The sequence below is a fragment of the Capricornis sumatraensis genome, chromosome 1 (assembly GCF_032405125.1).
Source record: "Capricornis sumatraensis isolate serow.1 chromosome 1, serow.2, whole genome shotgun sequence".
NCBI classification, from domain to species: Eukaryota; Metazoa; Chordata; class Mammalia; order Artiodactyla; family Bovidae; genus Capricornis; species Capricornis sumatraensis.
In genome coordinates, this window is record NC_091069.1 from 248484321 (window position 1) to 248507752 (window position 23432).

At 52.7% G+C, this 23432-nt stretch overlaps 1 protein-coding gene across 3 annotated transcripts in view; it reads left to right on the plus strand.

The window, feature by feature from the left end:
* Window positions 1–15722, plus strand: part of ABCG1 (ATP binding cassette subfamily G member 1) — a 62816-nt gene extending 47094 nt beyond the window's left edge. For 2 of the 3 annotated variants that reach the window (XM_068965226.1, XM_068965220.1), the window contains 11 exons: window positions 1056–1106; window positions 4937–5082; window positions 5235–5358; window positions 6280–6394; window positions 9687–9835; window positions 10013–10114; window positions 11144–11312; window positions 12263–12363; window positions 12469–12627; window positions 13730–13848; window positions 15494–15722. In XM_068965226.1, the coding sequence (XP_068821327.1) occupies window positions 1056–1106; window positions 4937–5082; window positions 5235–5358; window positions 6280–6394; window positions 9687–9835; window positions 10013–10114; window positions 11144–11312; window positions 12263–12363; window positions 12469–12627; window positions 13730–13848; window positions 15494–15722 (1464 nt within the window). Of the gene's footprint in view, window positions 1–1055; window positions 1107–4936; window positions 5083–5234; window positions 5359–6279; window positions 6395–9686; window positions 9878–10012; window positions 10115–11143; window positions 11313–12262; window positions 12364–12468; window positions 12628–13729; window positions 13849–15493 lie in introns of all 3 variants that reach the window. The other variant, XM_068965214.1, reaches the window with a different exon arrangement.
* The last annotated feature ends 7710 nt before the right edge of the window (window positions 15723–23432 follow it).

Below are 23432 nucleotides of genomic sequence, written 5' to 3' on the forward strand. Positions count from 1 at the left end.
GCACACTGGTGCACAATGAGAAAGGATCCCTTGTACTCTGCAGGGTCCTGTCCTGCGCGTTGGCCACGAACCCTTGGTGGTGCCCTTCCGTGCGCTGCTTCTGACCCTCCAGGCAGCCTGAGACATGACACCCGGAGTCACATGGCTGGCGGCTGCTCCAGCCTGATTCTGGGAGCTCAGCCTCTCAGCCCCTCACCCCTGCACCACAGTCTCTTGCGGGGCCACTGGGCAGCCTCAGTAGCTCACCAGGTGGGCAGGTTCTGACCTCAGTGCTGTGCTGAGGAGGAGACTGAAGTCCTTGCTTCCCGAGGTCCCAGGAATCAGCAGGAAGCTGGCCATGGTGATGGCTACTCAAGCCTTTGCCAGACAGGGTCAGGGGCCCCGTGTGTGCTAGCAGGTGGGATATCAAACCACACAACAGGAATAACAAAACTAGACTCTCTGTATGTTGTTGTTGTCCAGTCACTAAGTTGTGTCCGACTCTTTGCGACCCCAGGGACTGCAGCACGCCAGGCTTACTTGTCCTCCACCATCTCCTGGAGTTTGCCCAAACTCATGTCCATTGAGTTGGTAATTCCGTCCAACCATCTCATCCTCTGCCGCCCCCGTCTTCTGTTGTCTTCAGTCTTTCCCAGCATCAGGGTCTTTCCCAATTAACTCCTTTTATGTACCACTTGCCAATTTCTGTGGTGTAAATACTCCCACTGTGGACAATGGCAAGCCATCAGTGGTTTCACAGGTGGCTTTGTGAAATTCCTGACAGTGATCTTGAAGCCTCCAAAGCCTGGAGAGTCCACATCGCTCAGTTGCCCACATCTAACTTCCCTCAGGGACCAGCAGAGAATCCACTGAAATGACTGAAAGCATCCCAGGCCTCACTGCTCTCCGGGACCTTCCTTAGTGAAGCCGAGGGAGGTGGGGAGCCCGGACCTCTGTGGGTTTCCTCTGTCATCGGCAGCTCAGCCCCTGGGGCCCTGGGGCTGCCGTCGCTGAGTTAGGTTGTCTTGCTGCTGGCCGTCTGTTCTGATCCACACTGCTGCTCTTGTCCCCTACAGGTATCTGCACACCTCAAACTCCAGGAGAAGGACGAAGGAAGAAGGGAGATGGTAAGTGTCTGCTTGGGTCACGTGAAATCCACTTGGCAGTCACAAGTGGAGGGGCCTCTAGGGACTGACTTGGCTTGTGGCTTGGCGCCTGGCTGTTTTTGTTGGGGGGTCAGGGGCGTAGCAGTGTGCCCTTGGACTGGCACACGACTTGAATGCCCATGCTGCCACAAGATAGATGTCGCAGCTCACGGATGTAGCAAGGACACGGGCTTGAGGAGCCAACCTCAAGCTTAGACCCAGCACTCTGCCCCTTTTAGTCTCTGATACACTTTATACTCCATTGTTTTTGATAAAACACTAACAGTGAAGATGGTTAGTCATCCATTTAAAAATAACCAGCCTCCACTCCTACACACTTGCAAGAAGAAATTTGGTTCTTACCTGTTATTAACCAGTCTTTTAAAAATAACACAAGCAAGTTTCTGAGATGACAGAGATCTTGTGATCCTTTTCATTGCTTTTTTGCCTCCCTGAAACCCCAGGGAGCCAAAGGGTGTTGGGTAAACAGACCCAGCGGGGAGCACCAGAAGCCCCCACTTAGTGGAGAGGCCTGTTATATTTACATACTGTCTAAGACAAACCCAACTCCCTTCCTCTCCACCCCATGGCTGGCACTGGTGGGAGTTCCAGTGTAAGATGGGATTTGGTGAAATTCTACTTTTATTATATTATCCTGTCTTCCTGTGCCTGTAGGGCCACAGGCCAGCAGCAGAGACAGTAAGATCCGTGGAGTTGGTGCCAACAATGCGACTTGGCTCTTTATGTGTCCATGCAAAATGGAATGAGTTCAGTTCAGTCGCTCAGTCATGTCCAACTCTGCAACCCCATGAACCACAGCATGCCAGGCCTCCCTGTCCTTCACCAGATCCCGGAGTCCACCCAAACCCATGTGCATCGAGTCAGTGATGCCATCCAACCATCTCATCCTCTGTCATAGAAAACAGTCACAATGTCAGCAGCAACGTGATAGTTGATAGGATGTGATGTAAACCTCCTTGGGTTTCCCAGGTGGCACTAGTGGTTAAAGAACCCACCTGCCAATTGAGGAAGCATAAGAAATGCAGGTTCGATCCCTGGGTTGGGATAATCCCCTGGAGGAGGAAATGGCAAACTTCTCCACTATTCTTGCCTGGAGAACCCCATGAACAGAGGAGCCTGGCAGGCTACAGTGCATGGGGTCACACAGAGTTGGACAGGACTGAATGGCTGAACCTGCACGCAGCACAAATGACTTTGGAGCCTGGTGTGTCTTTAGGGGCCCTCCTGTCCCTCCCTGTGCCCTCCTCTCCCAACCCCACCCTTCAGAAAGCTGAGGATTTGGGTGGGAATTCGAGAGGATGAGGAAATGGCACATCAAGGGTAGGGGAGCCCGATTTCTGTGAGGAGTGAAAAACCCCTCCTCGCAGATGCTTCGCGTGGACTCTGGTTCTGTAGCTGAAAGGAATAAAATGGATGAACAGACCCCAGAGCACAGATGTGGGCAGAAAGCATGGGAGGCATGGGTGTTCCCACCACCACGCTGTTTCTGAAGGGCGAGCCTCAGACACAGGCTAACCCCCTGGGAGGATGGGTGAGCAGATGTGGGGGTTCAGAGGGTCTTGCTGGCATGAAGAGGGCCCTGAAGTGAAGCAGAACTAAGTCCATGAGGGGACCCTTCAGGCCAGGCCTCCTGGAAACCACTGGAAACCTGAGGCCAGGGCCTCCAGCACCTGGGACTTTTGTCCATAGCTGCCTCCTGGAGGTGGGAAGCTGAGTGCGATGCTCTCATTAATGTCTGAGCTCCCAGAACAGATGCGATCCATGAGTAAGTGGGTGTGGGATGGTTTGCCTGCAGCGTGGTCCGGGGTACCAGCCTTTCCAGGTGGGAGAGGGAGTCGGGAGGGAGCGTTTGCTGAAGGGCGGGGGCGAGGAGCACGTGTGTGCCTCTCAGCTGACTCCACAGAGGAGCACCCACAGCCAGTCCTTCCGCCCTGCACCCGCTCTGTCTGTCAAGTCCCGACCGGTCCTCCTCGTCCTCAGCAGGGTCCAGCTCCACCCACCCCCAGAACCATCAGCAGGGCTGCGTGATTGTCCAAGGAGAGGACAGGCCCTGACTCATTTCCCTCCAGCCCCGTTGTGTCCCTGGGTCCTGGTTGTTTACTTTTCGAGGAAACGTAACAGACTGGAATGTTCCAGCAGGTAGTGGAATGTTGCCCACTCGACCTCGTTTCCCAGAAAAGTGGCCCCAGCCTCGAGAACCCCCTCAGTGAAGGGCCTTCCTCAGGAGTGAGGTCGCCCAGGAGGGGACATTGTTCTTTCTGATTCACTTTAAAACAAAACCAGCCTGCAGGGCGTCACTCCTGAGAGAATCCTAGACAAGATGCCCGCACGCAAGGGAAACAGGAGGTGCTGACCTTGGCCTCCGCCTCCAGCATCCTTCCAGTGGGGCAAAGGACAAGTAGGGAGTGGGTGGTCTTCCTCTTGAACCTTTGGACTGGATTCCTGGAGACCGCTGCAGCCATGTCATCCTGGGAAGGCCAGTGGACTAAAAGCGTTCCTGAAAGATGGCCTTTTCTGGGCAGCCTCTCTGTGAGGTTCCGGGATGGCGTGCCTCAGGGGCTGTATGTTCTGGAAGAGGTGGTGGAGCTGGATTTAGGGCTCAGCAGGGGAAAGGCCAAGTAGGATTCAAATGCAGATCTGTCTGACCTGCCTGCTTCCAGCTCATGGAGCAGCAGCACCCTGGGCCTTCCCATCACCGAGGCCACATTGTGTCCTGACCGCACAGAAGTAATTCAAGAGCCAGAGTGGAAATTTTCCTCCTTGAGTTCCTTCTCCTTGAGGATGACCTCATCTCCCTAGAGAAGTTGCTGGACTAGGGTCTACCTGCTGCCACCATGGGCTAGGACAATGGTCCAGTGAATTCTGGCAGGACCTCTGTGACAGGTTGCCTCGCACCCACTGAGAGGTGAACCTGACAGGGAGCCCAGAAGGGCAGCAGCTGACCTCTTCCTTCTTGTGGCCACCTCCAGAAGACACCAGGATGGACCCCGAACACTGACTGCTGTGGATGAACCTGATGAACGGTTTACACCGAACTTTTCTGACCTTCCTGCTCCCTGAGTCCATCCCGGATCAGTGATGGGGCAGCCAGGGAGGGCTGAGCGCACAGTGGGCTGTTTATACCTTGATTCCCAGGCAGCTCCCAGGGGCAGTGTTACTAAGAAGGGTCACTAAGAGAAGCAATGGTAGCTTTAAGCAGTGTCATTGCCTTGCTGCTGAGTCAGAGACCTTCTTTCCCATTTACAAGTGTGGATGGAGCTCCACCTTTCTGGAGACCTGGCCTGTGTGGTTGAGTCCACGGGAGCTACGTGCAGTAGCAATAGTGTCACTAACAGCTGTGGCCGAGTGAGTGCTTACCGTGTGTCGAGCTTTTTATCTGTTATAGCGTGAAACTATCAGGGTGGCCCTCCCCTTTGTGCTGGTCAGAGACCCAGTCACTCGTCCACCTATGTGTCCATGGATCCAGCCTTTCTGCAGTGTTTATCCAACACCTTCTCGGCCCTGGCCCTGAGTGAGGCTCACACATGAAGGCACTTGCTAGGTTGCCAACCAGAGGCAGGACCAGGACTCCAGCCCAGGCTGGCCTGGCCCCAGCCCTGCCTCTCAGTCTCCTGGGTCTCAGCCTCCCCAATCGGGACATCAGGCCTGGCAACGGATGGGCCGGATGTGCAGTCCCTCCAGGTGTGTCTGGGAGTTTGGTGGGGAAGGGGATCAGGGTTCCACGTGGGCCCTGTAGGTGACAAGGAGTGGCAGGTGGTCTCTGATGCCACTCTGCTTCTGCTATCCCCCAGGTCAAGGAGATCCTGACAGCTCTGGGCCTGCTGTCTTGTGCCAACACGCGGACCGGCAGCCTCTCAGGTGGCCAGCGGAAGCGACTGGCCATCGCGCTGGAGCTGGTGAACAACCCTCCGGTCATGTTCTTCGATGAGCCCACCAGGTAATCAGGCCCTGCCCTCCCTGCTGGCAGAAGGGGCCACCTCTCCTCCCGCCAAAGGGCTCAGGCCAGCCTGCACAGACACAACCAGGGATCTCTGAATGAGGGATCTGGTTGGGGCTCACAGACGTCTCACAGTGTCCCTTGACTTGCAGTGGCCTGGACAGCGCCTCCTGCTTCCAGGTTGTCTCCCTGATGAAGGGGTTGGCCCAGGGCGGCCGGTCCATCATCTGCACCATCCACCAACCTAGTGCCAAGCTCTTCGAGCTGTTCGACCAGGTATGTTGGCCCGCTGTCATTGGCCTGGGTGAAACCAAATCTGGGTACTCGTGGCTTAGTTCATGAGTGTGTCTTCATTTTTGAGTGGTCTTAGGTGTTATATTTCTTAAGACTTTGGTGCCATAAGCACTTTAGGTGGCAGGGCCAGAGGGGATAGGAAGAGCTGGCCAGTGTCCTCTCTCTAGGGTTAGTGTCCAGCCACAGGGTATGAGTCACTGACATTACTGAGGCTTCATTAATGGCCCCCCTGAAGGCTGGAGGGGGACACTTGCCATACAGAATTAGATAGCAGGCTGTGATATTTGTACGGTATCATCTCTTTTATAAATGTTAGGGTTTTATATCATCCTGAGCAAAAAAAACCTCCCAAGGAATGCAGTGTGTAGAGCTCCAAAATCTGGCCTAAGCAAGTGCTTAGCATGAGGGGAAGAAAGGCAACAGAGTGAATAATTCCTGGTCATATGGTATCTTCCGTCTTTGCTGACTTATCGTGGATTTCCCTTTGAACTTTGAGTCCTTGGGAGGTAACATAAAGCTGTCCTGAGAGAGGAATTAATGGGTTAATGGATGAATGGTTGGATAGGTAGATGGGTGGGTGGTTAGATGGATGGGTGGATGTACAGATGGATGGGTGGGGTGGATGGATGGATGAGTGGATATATAGATGGATGGATGAGTGAGTGGATGATGGGGTGAATAGATGGATGGATGGACAGATGGATGGATAGATGGATGAGTGGGTGTATAGATGGATGGTTGGGTGAGTGGATGGATGGGTGGTTAGGTGAATGGATGGATGGATGAGTGGATGGATGGATGGGTGGGTGAGTGGTTGAGTGGATCATTGGATGGATGGATTGAGAGTTTCTCTCCCTTTACAGGGGAAGGCAGAGTTGATGTTTTCCTTCTTACTTTTTTCAGCTTTATGTCCTCAGTCAAGGACAGTGTGTGTACCGAGGGAAAGTCTCAAACCTTGTACCATATTTGAGGGACTTAGGTCTGAATTGCCCAACCTACCACAACCCGGCCGATTTCGGTGAGTTGAGCCTTGACCAGCCAAAGGGGGTCTCTTTTATTCCTGGTGAGTTTCCATTCTTACCTGTAGCCTTCAAATCAAAAATTACTTTAATATTCCACAGATAGCTCAAGTGCCGTCCTGAGGCAGAACTTTCAAGACCAAGTCAAAAGAGGTTTTCTTTCCTCCAGATGAAATACCTGGGACTACAAACAAAGGATCCGTTGTTAGGCCAAATATTTCCCAATACTTGACTGTGTGATGCTTCCAGTCTAAAGGAAGTTATTTCTAAAAAGAAATAACCTTTAACAAAATCCCTTTTGCATTGATTAATACAGATGTTAAAAATTCAACTTAAATTTTAACCACACACAACAAATTTTGACCAAAGCAGTTTTGAACAAGACTCTGGGATCCCAGGGCTTCCCTTGTACTTCAGCTGGTAAAGAATCTGCCTGCAATGCGGAAGACCTAGGTTCGATCCCTGGGTTGGGAAGATCCCCTGGAGAAGGAAAAGGCTACCCACTCCAGTATTCTGGCCTGGAGAATTCCATGGACTATATAGTCCATGGGGTCGCAAAGAGTTGGACATGACTGAGCGACTTTCACTTCACTTCACTGGGAACCCAGGGCTTTCCTAGTAGTTCAGATGGTAAAGCATCGGCCTGCAATACAGGAGACCCAGGTTCAATCTCTGGGTCTGGAAGATCAACTACAGAAGGAAATGGCAGCCCACTCTAGTATTCTTGCCTGGAAAATTCCATGGACAGAGAAGCCTGGCAGGCTACAGTCAGTGGGGTTGCACAGAGTCAGACACGACTTAGTGACTAACACCCTGGGAGCCTAGAGCCCAGGTTAACGGTAGGGGCCACTCCTCCTGACCCAGAGGCTGCAGCTTGTGGGCTTTGCAGCTCATGCTTTATAAGCTACATGCTCGGTGCCCCCAGGGCTCCCGCTTTGGCCTTTCCTCTTGGCCAGGACCCTCCAGGGCACTGACACCAACATCCCAAGTCACTTCTCGACCAGATCTGCCCATTGCGCAGTCTGCGCATTTATTTGCAGATGGCAACCTCTTTGTGTCCAGCACCTCTGGAACCATCTCCCGTCCTCCCATCAGGTCCACCACTTCTGCTCCCTGCTGTCCAAGTGCAAGAACTTGCAACCCCCCTTGCTTGCTTTCTTTTTCTTTTGAGCTTCGTAGTCACTAGACCACCAAGTGCTTGTACACCCCGACCCCGTCCCATCCTCCCCCTTGGCCACGGTGCGTGGGGTCCTGTCCTGGCCATCGTGTCCTGCTTCTCTGGGGCCCCATAAGCTGGGTGGTCTGAAACAAGAGGAAGTCATGTTTCAGGCTCTGGAGGCCAGAAGTCAAGGTGTCTGCAGGGCCGGGCTTCCTCCTGAGGCTCTGGGGGAATGTCCTTCCTGCCTCATCCAGCTTCTGGAGGCTCCAGTGGTCCTTAACCTGTGACCCATCCCTCCAGTCTCTGCCTCTGTCTTCACATGGCTTTTTTCTCTGTGTTTCTCTGTGCGTGTCTGTATGTCACCTCCTCTTCTAATAAGAACACCAGTCATTTTATTCAGTTGCTGTTCAGTTGCTAAGTCATGTCCGACTCTGCAACCCCATGGACTACAGCACCGCTAGGCTTCCCTGTCCTTTACCATCTCCTGGAGTTTGCTCAGACTCATGTCTATTAAGTTGGTGATGCCATCCAACCATCTCATCCTCTGCCGCCCCCTTCTCCATTTGCCTTCAGTTGGATTCAGGGCCCATCTTAAATCCAGGATAATTTCATTTCAAGATCCAAAACCAATTACATCTGCAAATAACCTTTTCCAAAGAAGGCCACACTCTGAGATTCCAGATGGACATGCGTCTTTTGGTGGGGCATGCTTCAACCCACTCTATTCCTCCTTCTTGGTCTCCTGGTCATCAGCCTTTCTCACTCAGTTGTTTTACTTTCAAGCATCCAGCCCCACCAGTTCCCCAGACCCCACCTTTCCTACACATCCTCTCCCAAATTGTGTTCCATGAGATGGTGTTGCTGGGAAATGCCTCTCTCTTACAATAAGGGAGCTCTGACGAAGCCGGGCCAGAGTGGGGTGAGCGGGAAGGAGATGTGGGCCGAGGGAGAGGAGGAGGAGTCTTAAGCATCCTTGATGGTGGGGATGGTCAGGCTGGCTGCATAGTTGTTCAGGAGCAAGGACAGTGGGGGACAGGTGCTGCTGAACAGGGAAGGGTGGTGAGGTCCATGGCCAGCAGAGAGGTGAGGACCTATAGGGAAGGACAGATGGGAGAAGAAGGAACGGGGCACTGGGGAGAGCCCAAGGAGGGGCCCCTTAATATCACGCCTGAGGAGAGGGAGAGGCGTGGGGAGAGAAGGGCTGTTTGGAGGCTGGTGGGTGTAAATGACCACCAGAGCAGGCAGTTCTGGCTGGGTTGGTGTCATTGATTGTGACATTCTGGTGGGGCCAGTCTCTCCCGGTTTGTGATCGGATGGAGAGAGAGTTAGCCGTCCTGGCTTGGGCTCTGGAAACAGCTGGTTTTGCCAGAGAGGGTCCCTGGGGGCATTGCATTAGCAAGAATCTTACTGAGATGGAGGGTCAGGTCCCACACCAGGAGGAATGGGGGAGGGTGGAGGGAGAGTGCAGGTGGGAGGAGAGGAAGGAGCAGCAGGTGCCAGGGGAGGGTGGAACCGGAGAGAAGGAACAACGTGGGACCTTGGACAGTCTGGGGTACAGAGGAGGCATGACACCAGGGTCAAGGAGGGTCAGTGGAGGTGATGCTCCCTGGGGATCTGAGAGGTGGAGCTTATAGTCCAAAACCTGTGTCTGCAGGGAGCTCAGCGCACCCCTCTCAGGAGCCCCAGCACTTCTTCTTGGTCCCAAAGAGCTGCCCCAGCACTCATCGCTCACCCTCATCCTGGGAACTGCCTTCCCAACAGGAATCTTGCTTCCTTCTGCTCTCCTCCCAACTCCAATTCTGATGCATGCATGCCCATGACCAGCACTCAGTAAACACTAGACAGACGAATAAGTTAATAGATGCATGAGCTCATGACTTCTCGGGCTGTCCAGCATCACAATCTGTATTTGCATTTCCAGGCTCCTGATGCGATCAACGGCCTTGCTGGGTGTTGAGAACGGAAACAACATTGGCCACTAAATGATTTTTATCACATCATTAGCATCCTCACGCAGCACCTATATAATCAGTTAAAAGATATTCCCACTGGATTACTGACTTTGTTGCAGAGGAAAGAGGCCCGCATGAGCAATGCCTGGGCTGAGCCCTCTGTCTCTCTCCTCTGTGCAGTCATGGAAGTCGCGTCCGGCGAGTACGGCGACCAGAACGGCCGCCTGGTGAGAGCGGTCTGGGAGGGCAAGTGCGACTCTGACTGCAGGAGAGAGCCTGAGGGCGATGCCGAGGTGAATCCTTTTATTTGGCACCGGCCCTCTGAAGAGGTAAACCAGACAAAACGATGGAAGGGGGTGGAGAAAGGTAATGCACACCCCCAGCCCCCGGGAGCGCGGCACGCCGCCCCGCACGCCTGCTGCACGAGCACTTTCCTCGGCTCAGAGGAGGGGGCGTCCGGGGGCCGGGGGCTCACCCTTCCTCTCCCCCTCTTGGTGTGTCCCCAGGACTCCACTTCCATGGAAGGCTGTCACAGCTTCTCTGCCAGCTGCCTCACCCAGTTCTGCATCCTCTTCAAAAGGACTTTCCTCAGCATCATGAGGGACTCGGTAAGGCGGTGTGCGGTGGTCTCCGTGGCAACGGAAGCTGAGGGGTCACCTTGGGGTCTGTTCATCTGCTTGCGCTTTCCTCTTTCTGCATCAGTCAGCTTTCTGTGACGCCACAGTAACAAACACTCCCCGGCTGCTAGTGGTTATGACAGTAGTCATGTCTGGCTCGTGTAACCTGTGGGCGGCTGTGGGTTGTGGTCCTGCCCCGTGTGTCTTCTCGTCTGGGGACCCAGAATGGAGGACTGGCTCCTTTCTAGAGCACGACAGGGGAAAGTGTCAGAGAAACCCAGTGGCAGTGCTTATAGCTTCCTGCTCCTGGCGGGGTGGAGGAACCTGTCACTGGTGCTCACATTCCATTGGCCAAGACTGGCATCAGGGAGGGGATTTCTCCCTCTGGGAAGCTCCACCCAGCAGAGGAAGGAGTTGGTGAAGGATTGGAAGTCAGAACAAGATCCAGCCTTTCAAGTGGACAATCTGACAGCATGTGTAGGGGGTCCCTGAGTGCCCAGGAGCTTCCGGAACCCAGTTTGAAAGCTGGAGGGGCTGGTAGCCATCCAGGCTGTGCTCTGCAAGGGTGGGTCTGTCCTGTGGCCATTCTTTATCCACTTTACCACCATTCTTGTCGCTTGTCCCCTCCTCTGAAGGGACACAGTCCTGGATTGCTATGTTGAAGGGGATTAAACGCAGGATAGCAGTTCCTTCTGCTTGAACAGCAGTAAAATGCTGCCCTGTGAGTGTGCATGTGTGAATGTGTGTGTGTGTGCGTGTGCGTATGAGCTGGTGTAGGGTCCTGGGCTTGGTATAAGGGAAGCTTAAACTAAGGGCAGTGAATGAATGGGCTTCCTGGGTAACTCAGTCGTAAAGAATCTGCCTGCAATGCACAGGCCTCAGGAGAAGCGGGGTGACTGCCACCTCTCTGGAGGGAGGGGGCAGAAGCCTTGACCGCCACCTCTGGGGCCCCTGGTTTCCTTGTCCTCTCACCGCCCACCTCCGGGCTCGCCCGCCTGAGTGTGGATCTCGCCTGCCCAGGTCCTCACGCACCTGCGGATCACGTCCCACATCGGCATCGGCCTCCTCATTGGCCTGCTCTACCTGGGGATTGGGAACGAAGCCAAGAAGGTCCTGAGCAACTCCGGCTTCCTCTTCTTCTCCATGCTCTTCCTCATGTTCGCGGCCCTCATGCCCACCGTCCTCACATGTGAGTGCCTGGGCCAGCCCGCGCCCGCCCCTCCTTCTTTGTCTGCCACTAGGTTGTGGCTTGCTTGGCCACAAACATTGAGTGTCTTATTTTATTTTTTAAAATCCCGTTTTCTTTGTTGACAGATGTAGGTATGATTGTATGTTCTGTTCGATGAGAAAATGCATACGTGTTTAAGCCAAAGGAGTGAATCACTAATGGAAAATCTATAAGCCTGGTGGAAGGCTGAGAGATTTTAAAAGGTTTTCTAATTGGGAACCCCTCAAATGCTACTGTGTGAACATTACCTCATTCAGTTAAGATGGCCCTGGTGCAGCCAAATTTGTGAGTGGATAAAGCTGTTTTGGGTTGCAAAGATTCCCTGGAATAGGACATGGCAACCCGCTCCAGTGTTGTTGCCTGGATAATTCCATGGGCAGAAGAGCCGGGCGGGCCACAGTCCATGGGGTCGCAAAGAGTTGAACACGACTGAAGCGACTTAGCATGCAGCAGTGCTGTTCTAGGTGGATTTCTGTGCAGTTCTAGGCTGCTTGCAGAGCAGGCTGCCCTTGGCCGCTTCAGGGGGACAGTGTGGAAAACTGGCTTCCCCAGGTCTCCCAGCCTAGACAGCTCCTCCGGCAATGCCTCTTCCATAAGTTGCCCTGAATTTCCAGGAGCAGCTTCTGAGGACTTGCCGGGGGAAGGGATTGCATTGTCAGTTACTCAGTGAAAACAGGTTCAGCAGGAGATACTTGGACCAGTCTCTACAGTGGTGCCAGTGTGCCAGGCAGTTTCTCCAGGCAGGTGAATCATTTCATACCTTTCCATTCAAACTCCAGATAGTAATACTTGAAGCTCTTCAGGTTCACAGCCCCAAGTTGGGGCTGCAGAGGGCCTCGCAGGAGACCCTTGTCTGAGTTCTTGGTGTGCTGTAATGTCCGAGTGACCCTTTTCATTTTCCTGCCCCCTAGTTCCTCTGGAGATGAGCGTGTTTCTCCGAGAACACCTGAATTACTGGTACAGCCTGAAGGCCTACTACCTGGCCAAGACCATGGCGGACGTGCCCTTTCAGGTACGCTAGTGCCCTGGCGTGCTGTGACGGGGTGGGGCTCTCCAGCATCCCTGGGGGGCGGGAAGCGCGGCTTGCAGGTGAGGGTGACGGGCCCTGTGTTTCCAGATCATGTTCCCCGTGGCCTACTGCAGTATCGTGTACTGGATGACGTCCCAGCCGTCTGACGCTGTGCGCTTCGTCCTGTTCGCGGCACTGGGCACCATGACCTCACTGGTGGCGCAGTCCCTGGGCCTGCTGATCGGAGCCGCATCCACGTCACTGCAGGTACCAGCCAAGGATGTACCATGGGGCTTACCTCGCTTCCCCACCTCCACCCATGTGGCTGGGGCTGCAGGCCCCATGGGCTCAGTACCCTGCCCCTGAGACCCCTCCTCCTGATTCTGTCCTGACTTCCCAGCCTGGCTTCAGCGGGTCGGTCAGCTGGGCCCTGGGGAAGGGATCAAGGTGTCCTGGCTGCTCAGGATTGGCAAAGGGACAGCAGCAGGTGCCCTGATGTGTCACCAAGCACTTTTTTGGGGAGGAGCAGGCGGGTCTCTTGCACAAGGATGGGCTGAGTTTGTGCCCAGAGGCCAGCTGGACCTGTGATTGAACATGAGCTCATTGAGTCTAAGCACCCCCACAAGTTAGGTGCAGTCCTCCCATTTGACAGATGAGGAGACTGAGGCCCAGAGAGGCAAGGTGATTTTGTCAAAATCACACAGCCAGCTCTGAGGCCAAGCTCTCAATTCCTATGTTTTGTTGCCTCTGTGGGATCCACACAGCTGTTCCCCAGACAACCCCATCAAACCTCACACTCCCACCTGCCCAAGCCCCTCCACATGCCCCTTCTAGACGTCTGGTACCACCTACTCCCAGCCTGACAAACCCACTGTGTGCACAGTTTTTGCACCTCCAGGGCTTCACGTGCTCAGGCCAGTCTGAGCCTTAGGAAACAAAGCCAGAAGTCTGGGGAGTCAGCACCCCACGGCCTTCTGCCACCCCCTCCCCTGCTGAGTGGCCTCGTGTTCCATGACCCTTCCTTGCTGGGACACAGGATGTCAACTCCTCAGGCATGTGCCTCCTGCCCCACAGGCGCCCTCATGGCCACACTAGCGTCTCTCTGTCCCTGCTTTTCAGGGCCTCCATGCTTTTCAGCCTCCATCCCCTCTGCTGGGTCCAGCTGGGCCTCTGGGCAGCAACCCGACCCCTCCTTGTGCAGGAGACCAGCCTGCTCCTCCCCAAAGGGGTGCTTCTGTGCCATCCTGGCCCTGGATGACCTGTCCTGACAGCTCTGGCCCTTTCCTGGAAGCATGGACTGTGGGCTCCGGGCTCCCTGAGGAGGAGGAGGAGGCGGGCAGGAGTAAGGTCCTTCTGTGTCCCCTCCCAGGTGGCGACCTTCGTGGGGCCCGTCACGGCCATCCCCGTGCTCCTCTTCTCAGGGTTCTTCGTCAGCTTTGACACGATCCCCACCTACTTGCAGTGGATGTCCTACGTCTCTTACGTCAGGTAGCCCGCGGGGCCCCTTAGGACTCGGGGCCTTTAGGACGACGAAGGGAAGGGAACTGGGGACAGGCAGAGGCTCGCGAAAGCCCCTCCTTGGCTGTCAGCTAGATGCCGGCTGGATTCTCAGGTCATGAACCCAGAAAGTATCAGTGCCTTTTTCTTCCTAGTTCTGTGTGCCTCACCTTCACCCTCACACACACAGACACACAGACACACACACTCATGGATAAAATAAACCCTAGCTGCTGGTGCCCTGGAAATGGCAACCCACCCCAGTATTCTTGCCTGGAGAATCCCATGGCCAGAGGAGCCTGGCGCATTGTGGCCCACGGGATCGCAAAGAGCTGGACATGGCTGAGTGACCGAGCAAGCATGCACTGGTGCCCTGGACAAGCCATGGCAGCCCCATGTCCTGTGTGCTTTAGAGAGCTGCCTTGAAGAACTTATTCCTCTCTGGAATAAACACTGCTTATAATAAGGTTCTTGTTGTTGTTCAGTCACTAAGTCATGTCTGACTCTTTGCAACCCCATGAACTGCAGCACACTAGGCTTCCCCGTCCTCCACCATCTCCCAGAGTCTGCTCAAATTCATGTCCACTGAGTCAGTGATGCCATCCAACCATCTCATCCTCTGTCGTCCCCTTCTCCTCCTGCCTTCAATCTTTCCCAGCATCAGGGTCTTTTCCAATGAGTCGGCTCTTCACAGCAGGTGGCCAAAGTATTGGAGCTTCAGCTTTAGCATCAGTCCTTAATGAATATTCAGGACTGATTTCCTTTAGGATTGACTGGTTTGATCTTGTTGAAGTCTAAGGGACTCTCAGGAGTCTTCTCCAATACCACAGTGCAAGGTTCTGAGTAAGAAATCCAGTGGAAAACAGACATGTCTCAAGCGTCCTCATATTCTTGAACAAGACTGCTCTGGTGCCTTAGCACTTCAGCATCAGGTTTCACGCTTTGGCATCTTGGCCCTCAGCAGGCAGGGCCGGTCATTAGAGCTTGTACCCCCAGCCACAGCCATTCCACATGACACCCAGGGTCCCAAGCTGTGAACAAGCTTGTGTTTTCTAGAATTCAAAGCCAAGTATATTGTTCCCAAGAACAAAATCGAAACGAAGCCCTTGTGCAGAGTTTCAGCAACGGTGCACCTTTCAAGACTGAGAAATCAGAGACCCATGTCTTTCTTCTCAGAATTAGCATTTTTGTTCTGATAATGCAGAGCTGGAACAGAATGAAAGGTGGTGCAGAAATGTTTTATTCAAATGCTCTGCAGGCCTTGAAAAGCCCTCAGACCCTTTATTCTATTTAACTGTTAAAAAAAAAGGTGTAATATCAGAAGTGATCAATGTGTTTTTCCAATCATGTCACCTCTGAACAATACCCACTCTTGGTTAAATTTGGGTTGTATTGTGTGTGTGTGTGGAGACTTTGGAGGCAAGGAAATTGGAAGACATTCGGTCAAGCTGTTGAGTGGATTTATGCTAGGAAGCTGCAGAGCGGTTAAGAAGTATTCCAGGAGAAAAGACCTCCAGGGAGGGAGGGAGCCAGGCTGAGGATGGGGAGGGGAGGTCAGTGTACATTCCACAAACATGGGCAGAGGTAGGGATGGGGGGGGTCCTGAGCCCTCCTCACTCTGGCATTCCCCCCTCAGGTATGGGTTTGAGGGGGTCATCCTCTCCATCTACGGCCTCGACCGGGAGGACCTGCACTGTAACACTAATGAGACGTGCCACTTCCAGAAGTCAGAGGCTATCCTGCGAGAATTGGACGTGGAGAACGCCAAGCTCTACTTGGACTTCATTGTCCTGGGGATTTTCTTCATCTCCCTTCGTCTCATTGCCTACCTCGTGCTGAGATACAAAATCCGGGCCGAGAGGTAAAGTGTTGGAAAGCCAGAGAGAGGAACGTCGGACACCGTGGCCATGGGCCACTTCCAGAACCCTTGAGGGGCTCAAGGACACAGACACGCCCGTGGACCCTGAGGACTACGTTGGGTTGTCAGCGGCCAACCAGTGCTGCACTTCGCTGCCCCACTGAGTTGGGTCTTCTCTCCATTACCCTTTCTAGCTATAACTAGGAAGAAGATGTAGAATGGTCTTTCTTTTTCACATGCAGAAATTTTTAAAATACAACCCCTGAGGCAGAATTTAAAACTGCCACAAAGTGGGTGACAAGAGGCTTCCTCAGCAGAATTCTTCCTTCTGACCGGGGAGCTCTCGTTCTGCACGAGGAATGTGGGCAGTTTCCCGGGGCCCCTGGGCAGTCAGATGTCCAGGGGTGGAAAGGCGAAGCCAAGAGGGACTCCATCCTGTGACTGGTATTTTCGTAGTTTCATCTTTCTACAGTTTGTCTCTTTTTCCAACGAGAAGTCGTTTTCCAAGTCAAAAGTTGATCAATTTCATTCATTTCCAGAAGCTGTACCTTTTTAGTACTTGGTGAAAAAAATTATTCAGGGTAAACGTACTTCGTGGAGAGACGTGAGGGGTTTGGCTTGATCGCTAAGCTGGTCTCATTTGCAGACAGATCCTGGGAAAGACATAGGTGCTGATTGCAGGTTGGAGGAAAACCGTGGAACCAACCATGTGCGCTAAGCCAGGCAGGAATTTTTTAAAGTTGCACAGAAAGTTGTAAGGCAAATTTGGCTATCTCTTTCAAAATCTTTTATTTCCCCCGCGCTTCTGATTTTCACTTAAGCAAAATATATTGGGGTTTTTTTTTTTCCCCTAACTTTCTGAGCACCTTAACTTTATCTAAAAATTCTAGAAGCTCAATCCTGCTGATTTTTTACAAACATTTTCTCTTCCCTCACTTATCACATCAACTACCTCCACTGAACCTGGGGACGCTGGGCTTAGAGAAACCCAGGTGTGAATGTGCAGGATCTGCAGGCGTAGCCCATGAAAGATGTACTAACTGCACAAGAGGGAAGATGCTGAGATTTCCTGAGAATCCAAGGCCTTTGTAAGAAACCAGCAAAAGCTGAGTGTGGCCAAGATTCTGGAGCTCCGTCAAACTATACCGAGAGCCGTGGGAGATGCTGTGTCCCACATCTGGTGTCCCACATCTGGTTTCCATGGCAGCTCAGCGGCACCATCATCTTTTCAGTCTTTCCAGATTGGAAACGTCTTTCCAATGACGCGATCACATAAGCAAAATCCCTCTAGGACAAGAGTCATGGGCACTTCTGTAGGGTAAATGGCCTTTGAATTCCTGGCAGGAGCCTGTGTGCTTGTCGGAATCAGTGTGGCCACAGGGTAGAAGGGGGCTCAGGCCAAAGAAGGTTTCTGAAGGAAACAGAACTATTTTCCCCTTCTAGAATGCCGTGAACCTGGAATCAGGGTCTCCGAGTGAATCTGCTTTTTGTTGTACGGAAGTTTGATAAAACCCCTTACTGCAATGGCCTGAGATAACATCCGGGCTTCCCAAAGTGGCTCAGTAGTAAATAAACCGCCTGCCAAGCAGGAGATGCGGGTTCGATCCCAGGGGCGGGAAGATACCCTGGAGAAGGAAATGGCAACCCGCTCCAGTATTTTTACCTGGAGAATCCCACGGACATGGGAGCCTGGCAGGCTGTAGTCCATGAGGTCACAAAGAGTCAACACAACTGAGCAACAAAGCAACAACAAAAGATAATATCTAAGTAACTTGTTGATTTTATTTTTCTAAATGGGTTTAGTTAAGAGGTGGGGGGAGGGGTGATGTGCTGTCTCACACATTGAAATTTAAACCAGGGCCACTTGCCACGTCCAATTCTTTTAAGTAATTTCTGAATGTAATGACTTGGATCTTCCTTTGTCTGTGATTTCATTTCTTCATTTAGAAGGAAGGAGGAAACTTCGGATGAATGATTTGCTGCCTTTCTGGTTGTTAGTATAGGTGAGAATATAAGTCCAGAGAATCTCTGATCCATGGGGTTGAGGAGAGGAAGGGGCTCCACTGTGTTCTAACCCCCGTGGCTCCTCAAAAGCATCAGGGACTGGCTTTGCTGACCAGCCCATCTTGGGAGCCTTTTGCTCTGTCTGCAGTACCTCAGACCTCCCTTTCACCTATTCTTACTGAGCATCAGCTTGAGAATTAAATGCTTCCAAAGCTTCGTACGTGTGGCATGGGAAGGAAAGACACCAGATAAACATTTTACACAGAAGATGCTGGAATCTGATTAAGTCACCTTGGGAGAGGGCCCTTCCAGACCAAGAAACAGGACTTAAGCTTTTAGGTAAAAATTCATCCTAGAGACCCACAGAAAGGTCATTTTCCCACCTGAGAAAGCTCAGGGGCAGGCCAGTGCGTGAGGTAGAAAGGCCTCCGGTGGGTTCACGGCTGAACATCCCCCCCGAGCACCTAGCATCCATTGTTCCTTACTGGGCGACCTGGCTACGGGCCTAACCAGCTCCTCTGCTCAGGTCCTTACTTCCTAACGTGTGTTGACTCCCCCCCGCCACTCTCCGCATGCTTGGTGCGGCCAGAGCACCGAGGCTGGGGAGGCTCAGTGAGGCCCCGGGCCCGAGGGCCAGGAGAGAGCCAGGTCTGACCCCAAATGCTCTATGACTTTCGCTTTGCCCTCTTGCCTCCTGGTCTCAGTGTGTGAATGTACTCAAAAGTACTTTTCAAGGTGTAAAGTGTGATACGAGGATAGCTCTGGACTTGCTGTCACCGTGCAGACCACGGGGATGTGGGGCAGCCTGCTCCTCTTTCTTCAGTTGCCTTTTGTAGGGGGGTCCCGAGCTGGCCTGGGGACCCAGCTTCTTACCCCCACCACACCCACCCACCCTGTCTCAGCAGAGAGGTGCCTTCCTCTGCCTGTGCCTGGCTGTAGCTTCCTAACGCAGCCTGCCTGTGGGCTGGCTGGGGTCCGAGAGGGTCCAGTGTGTGTGTGCCTACGAGTGTGTGCACACACGCGCAGGGACACGCGCCAGCTCGCTCCGGGTGTGTATCTCATAGTATTATCTGTGGTGTCTCTGTAAATCTTTACTTGTCCTTTACTCCAAGAAGGAAAGAGAAAATTCCCCGACTTCACACCTGCCGAGCAGATGGTGAAGTGTAGTCAGAACCCACTCAGTCTCAGCAAATGCTGGCTTGATCAGTGTGTGGCAGAAAGCAAACCCAAACAACCCAGCTGGGCGGAGGGAGGTGCAGTGTGTACGGCCATCAAGTTAGAGGCTCTGAAGAAATAAGACCGCTAATAAAATATTTTATAACTTTTTACTTGTCTTCAGTGTTAAATTCTTCAGACTCAAAATACTGGGCTTGGATCTGACTCGGTAAAGGGGAGGGGTCTTTGTATTTGGAATTATCCTTGCTGACGTCCAGCAGAGGTTCTGGTTCATTCCTCAGTGTTCCGGTCTAACGCCTGATTGTAAGTAGTCTCCTTTCTCTCAGTAACTTTCGTGTTTCATGTTGAACTGTCTTGACGTGTTGTTTTTCTCCTCTGTGTTCCAGCCTCCTCACCCATCTCTTCCCCACCCTTGTTAAAGTGAGCCAGGGCTTTAAAAGTGCCGACAGCCCAGATTCACAGGGACCATGTGTGCCTCCCTTGCGATGGTCCCAGGGGACAGGGACCGTGGAAGCTGGTGAAGGGTGTTGCTCAGCTCCCTGGTTTCAGTTGGTAAATACACCCAGAGCCACACTTTCCAGGGAAGCATGTTTAGGGCTCGTTGTCATCATGGGCTTGCCTCTCTCCTTGGGGACGCAGAGGATGGAGCCAGGCAAGTCCCCGGATGGGCTGCCCCTGCATTCCGGCTAGGTGACCGCAGAGCATGTGCGGACACCGGAGAGCTCCCTGGTGTGGGGCAGGCTTGAGAGCCTCCCTCTGCTGCCTCTCTGCACCCCCGCTGCCCTGCAGATCCCACCCTTCTTCTCTGCAGCTTCCATTAAGGTCTGGTCCTTCCGGTCCCTGCACTTGACCTCCTGCCTCAGGGAAATGCCCCGGAGACAACCGCCTTCTGCAAAAACAGGTGTTTCTGATGTCCCTATTGGGGGTCCCCCTGGGACCAGAAATGGGGGAGCCCCACACCCTCCCTGCAGAGTCCACTTTTCTCACCTGCAGGCTCCATTCAGCCTGGGATGAAAATCCCACTTTCTGGGCAGGAAGTCAGCATGCAGTTGAAGCATTCAGGCATGTCCTTCTGAGGCTCAGCCCAGGTTTTCTGACACCTGTTACATGTCATCCCCTGCTTCTTCTTCACATCTTTGAGGAAATGAAGGTTTAGCATTAGCTTCATTTTTGTTATCTCTGAACGCATCAACATGGAATCAGTCCTCAAACAGGCATTCTGTGGCCTATAACAGTGGCCCTGAGGCCAGCCAAGAAAGCCAGGTTTCTACAGACGACTCAAGTGAATTCAGGCCAGACTTGGAGCCCCTGACACCTCCCTGTTCTTAGAATAGTCCTTTAACATCAGAGGAGAAAGGGACCCAAGTACACTGGCTACCACCTTCCAGCCAGCCAAGTGGTCATCACGGGAGGGGCCCAGCCTCGGGGTTTTTCCACAATATAAAGCCGCAGAGGAAGGACAGAAGCACAGAAGTGTGTCCTCATTTGCTCACAGGCCAGACAGAGCCTGCAAGCCAGGTCTGGGCCCCACTTTGGGAGGGAAGATGGGCTGTAAGTATACAGTGGGAAGGCCAGACCCAACCAGTTTGCTCCCTGTTCCCACGGAGACACCCCCAAACCAAGGATGGGGCCACAAGTACATGTGAATTTCTCCCTGGGGCTCGTGGTTTTAACCAGATGTTGGAAACAGCCCGAGCCCAAGCCACACAAGTGGAAAAGAGCAAAGCAGAAAATGGCTATGGTCAGCCGAGGTTCTGTCTTCACGGCCCACACCTCTGCTTGGGGTGTCTATAAACATGAGTGAGAACCCTGCTGATCACCTGAGGGCGCCTCCGGTGTGTACTTGGCACACGCATTTAACTGTGGCCCCGATTCTGTGTACAGTTAAATGGTACTTCCTATGTTCACTGACGCTAGGACATTTGGTCCTGGGGAACTTGGAAGCCATCTGCTGGTACCTCTGCAGGATGGAGGTCATCCCTCACCTGCAGCAGGGCAAAGGTGAGCTGGGGCGGAGATGCTGAGGCATGGCCAGGCGGTAAGGTGTGACAGTCCCTGACCTGCTTGGGGGCAACTTCTCAAGCCCCCCAGGGTGTCTCCTTGAAGGAGTGTTCAGGAAGCCTTGCTTTCATTTCACCTGCCACAAGGCAGTGGTCCAGTCAGCACAGCCTTGGATCAGCACTATGGGGCTTTCGAGAAAACAGTATTTACCAAGCAGGTCTTTGCTGGGGCAGAGGAAACAGCAGGCTCATTCAATCCAAGGGGAGAAGTTACCAAACTCACCTGCCCTCTTGGGGATCCCAGAACATGCCCTCTCGAGCTGGGTGGAATGGATCAGGTCTCGAAGGGATAGACTGAGAGTCGTGGGCACCTGGGCCAAGGTGGAGAGCCCTGCGTTCATGGGTTCCTGGACATCCCAGGTGCAACCCAGTCTGAAAGGCACCACAGTTGGTTTCATCGAGAGTATTCCAGTGGCTGTGGTAGATGCTTTGTTTTTATATCTCTACTTTTTTTCCCCACAATTCTGGCATCGTGTACCTTAGGGGACTCTTTTCTACGACCTTTGGAACACAGGCTGCCCAAGATTCATCACAAATACCTCATTCCAAGTCCTTGGCCAGTGAAAAATGATAGGAAAAGGTTCTATCACCCAAATTGCTAACAATATGAACCACTCACCCCACACTAGAAGTTTTCTGTCTCTATCATCAAATGCTCCCTGGGGAGGGGGATGACCAGAGGTGCGTTTCTCGGTAGAACGTGTATGTTTTTAAAAAATTAGCACATGTAGCTGACTCCATTCCCCAAGTGTGTTTTTTCTTTGCAGACAGAGTGGCTTAATACCTGCTCAGAGCTGAATCTGAGCTGCTGCCTCTTACTCGATGAGCAGCTACTTTGCGTTTTTTCCTCTGTTCTTCCTTCCAAAGCAAGAGTCAATGCAAATAACACTTTTAATCATTGTGTAAAGATGTGCATATATCTGTATATCTAACATGTAATTATGTAATCTCTGGTTTTTATAATGCTGTGTGGATAACCTTGCCTTGATATAGCCGCGTAGCTTTAGGAAATCCTGGCAGAGGTGTGCACCCTCGTAGATGAGGATGACATCTATACATACGTGTGTATATATATATATATATATATATATATATTTTTTTTTTTTTTTTTTTAAGTGACGGTGGCTCCCTTGGGTACCTGACTCCTTGGCTGTTTCCCTCTGTTGGAACAAGGACCTGAGCAGACCCTAGGGTGTGAGCTTTCTGACTCAATCTTACAGACCCTGGTCCTACTTTGTATATCTCCGTAGAATTATCCCCTTAGATGATTTGTACATGCATTTTTTGCAGACTCGAGTTTTGTTTTCTGAAATTAGATGCCATTTATGAAAATGTGACATAAATCAAAATAAATCATCATTATTTTCAGATTTTCTTGTTTCTCGCTTCTCTTTCCTTTTGACAGCAGCAGCTCAAAGACCTGCGGGGAGAATCAGGCCTGGGGCCTGGTGGAGGCTGTGGGGAATTTTCTTGCACTGCGCTCTCTCCTAATGAAACAGTTCCTCTGGAAGGTGTTATGATGGATGAAGTTGGGAAGGAAAGTGAGAGTGAGGGAGGAGATATGCCAGCCCCACTCGATAGGCAAAGTGGTATCGCAGGGTCAGCTGGCTTTCATATGTGATCTCATTTCTCAGGCATCCTTGGGGATAGAAAACTGTGGCCAACCCATTTCACAGGCCAGGGAACTGAGGTTGAGAGATGAGACAAGTGTCCCAAGGCAAACAGTGGAGGCAGAATTCAGACGGTGACAGTCTAGCATGGGACCCAGGACTCCTGACCCCTGCATCGTACTCCCGCCTTCAGAAGAAGGCATTGAGGAGCTGATAGCAAAGAGTCGGTCCAGTCACAGGAAGTGGCCTGGAGGAGTCTGCCCCCACACCCACACTTCTCCCAGTCTCTGCTAGGAGATGCAGGTTCAAACCCTGGGTTGGGAAGATCCCCTAGAGAAGGAAATGGCGACCCACTCCAATATTCTTGCCTGGGAAACCCCATGGACAGAGGAGCCTGGCAGGCTATAGTCCATGGGGTCACAAAGAGCTGGACACGGCGACTAAACAACAATCGGACAATGGGTGAACATCACGAGGAGTCAGTGTTGTGGGTCTTTACACTGTCAGGGCCCCACAGGGGTCGGCACTCGGGTTCAGGCTGGCCCTGGGCCCAGGTGTCACTCTGGGATCCTCACCTGAGAGAGGCCGTGATGGGGAGGCCTAGGTTTCCCTCGCAGGTGTGTGTGAGGGGACAGGACACAGAGAGATGCCCCGCTGAGGCCTGGCGCCCCCAATGTCTTTCCCTGTGCGGGTCTCTCTGTCTCTAGACGCCGTCCTCTGCTCCCAAGCCCCCTGCACTTCCCCACCAGCATCCCCACCGCTGTCCACTCCTTCCAAAATGATCTTTATCAGACATCTCATTCACCAGTATTCTACCCACATCTTTGAACAAATAAGACGAAAGTTAGTCATCTCACCCCCGAACCG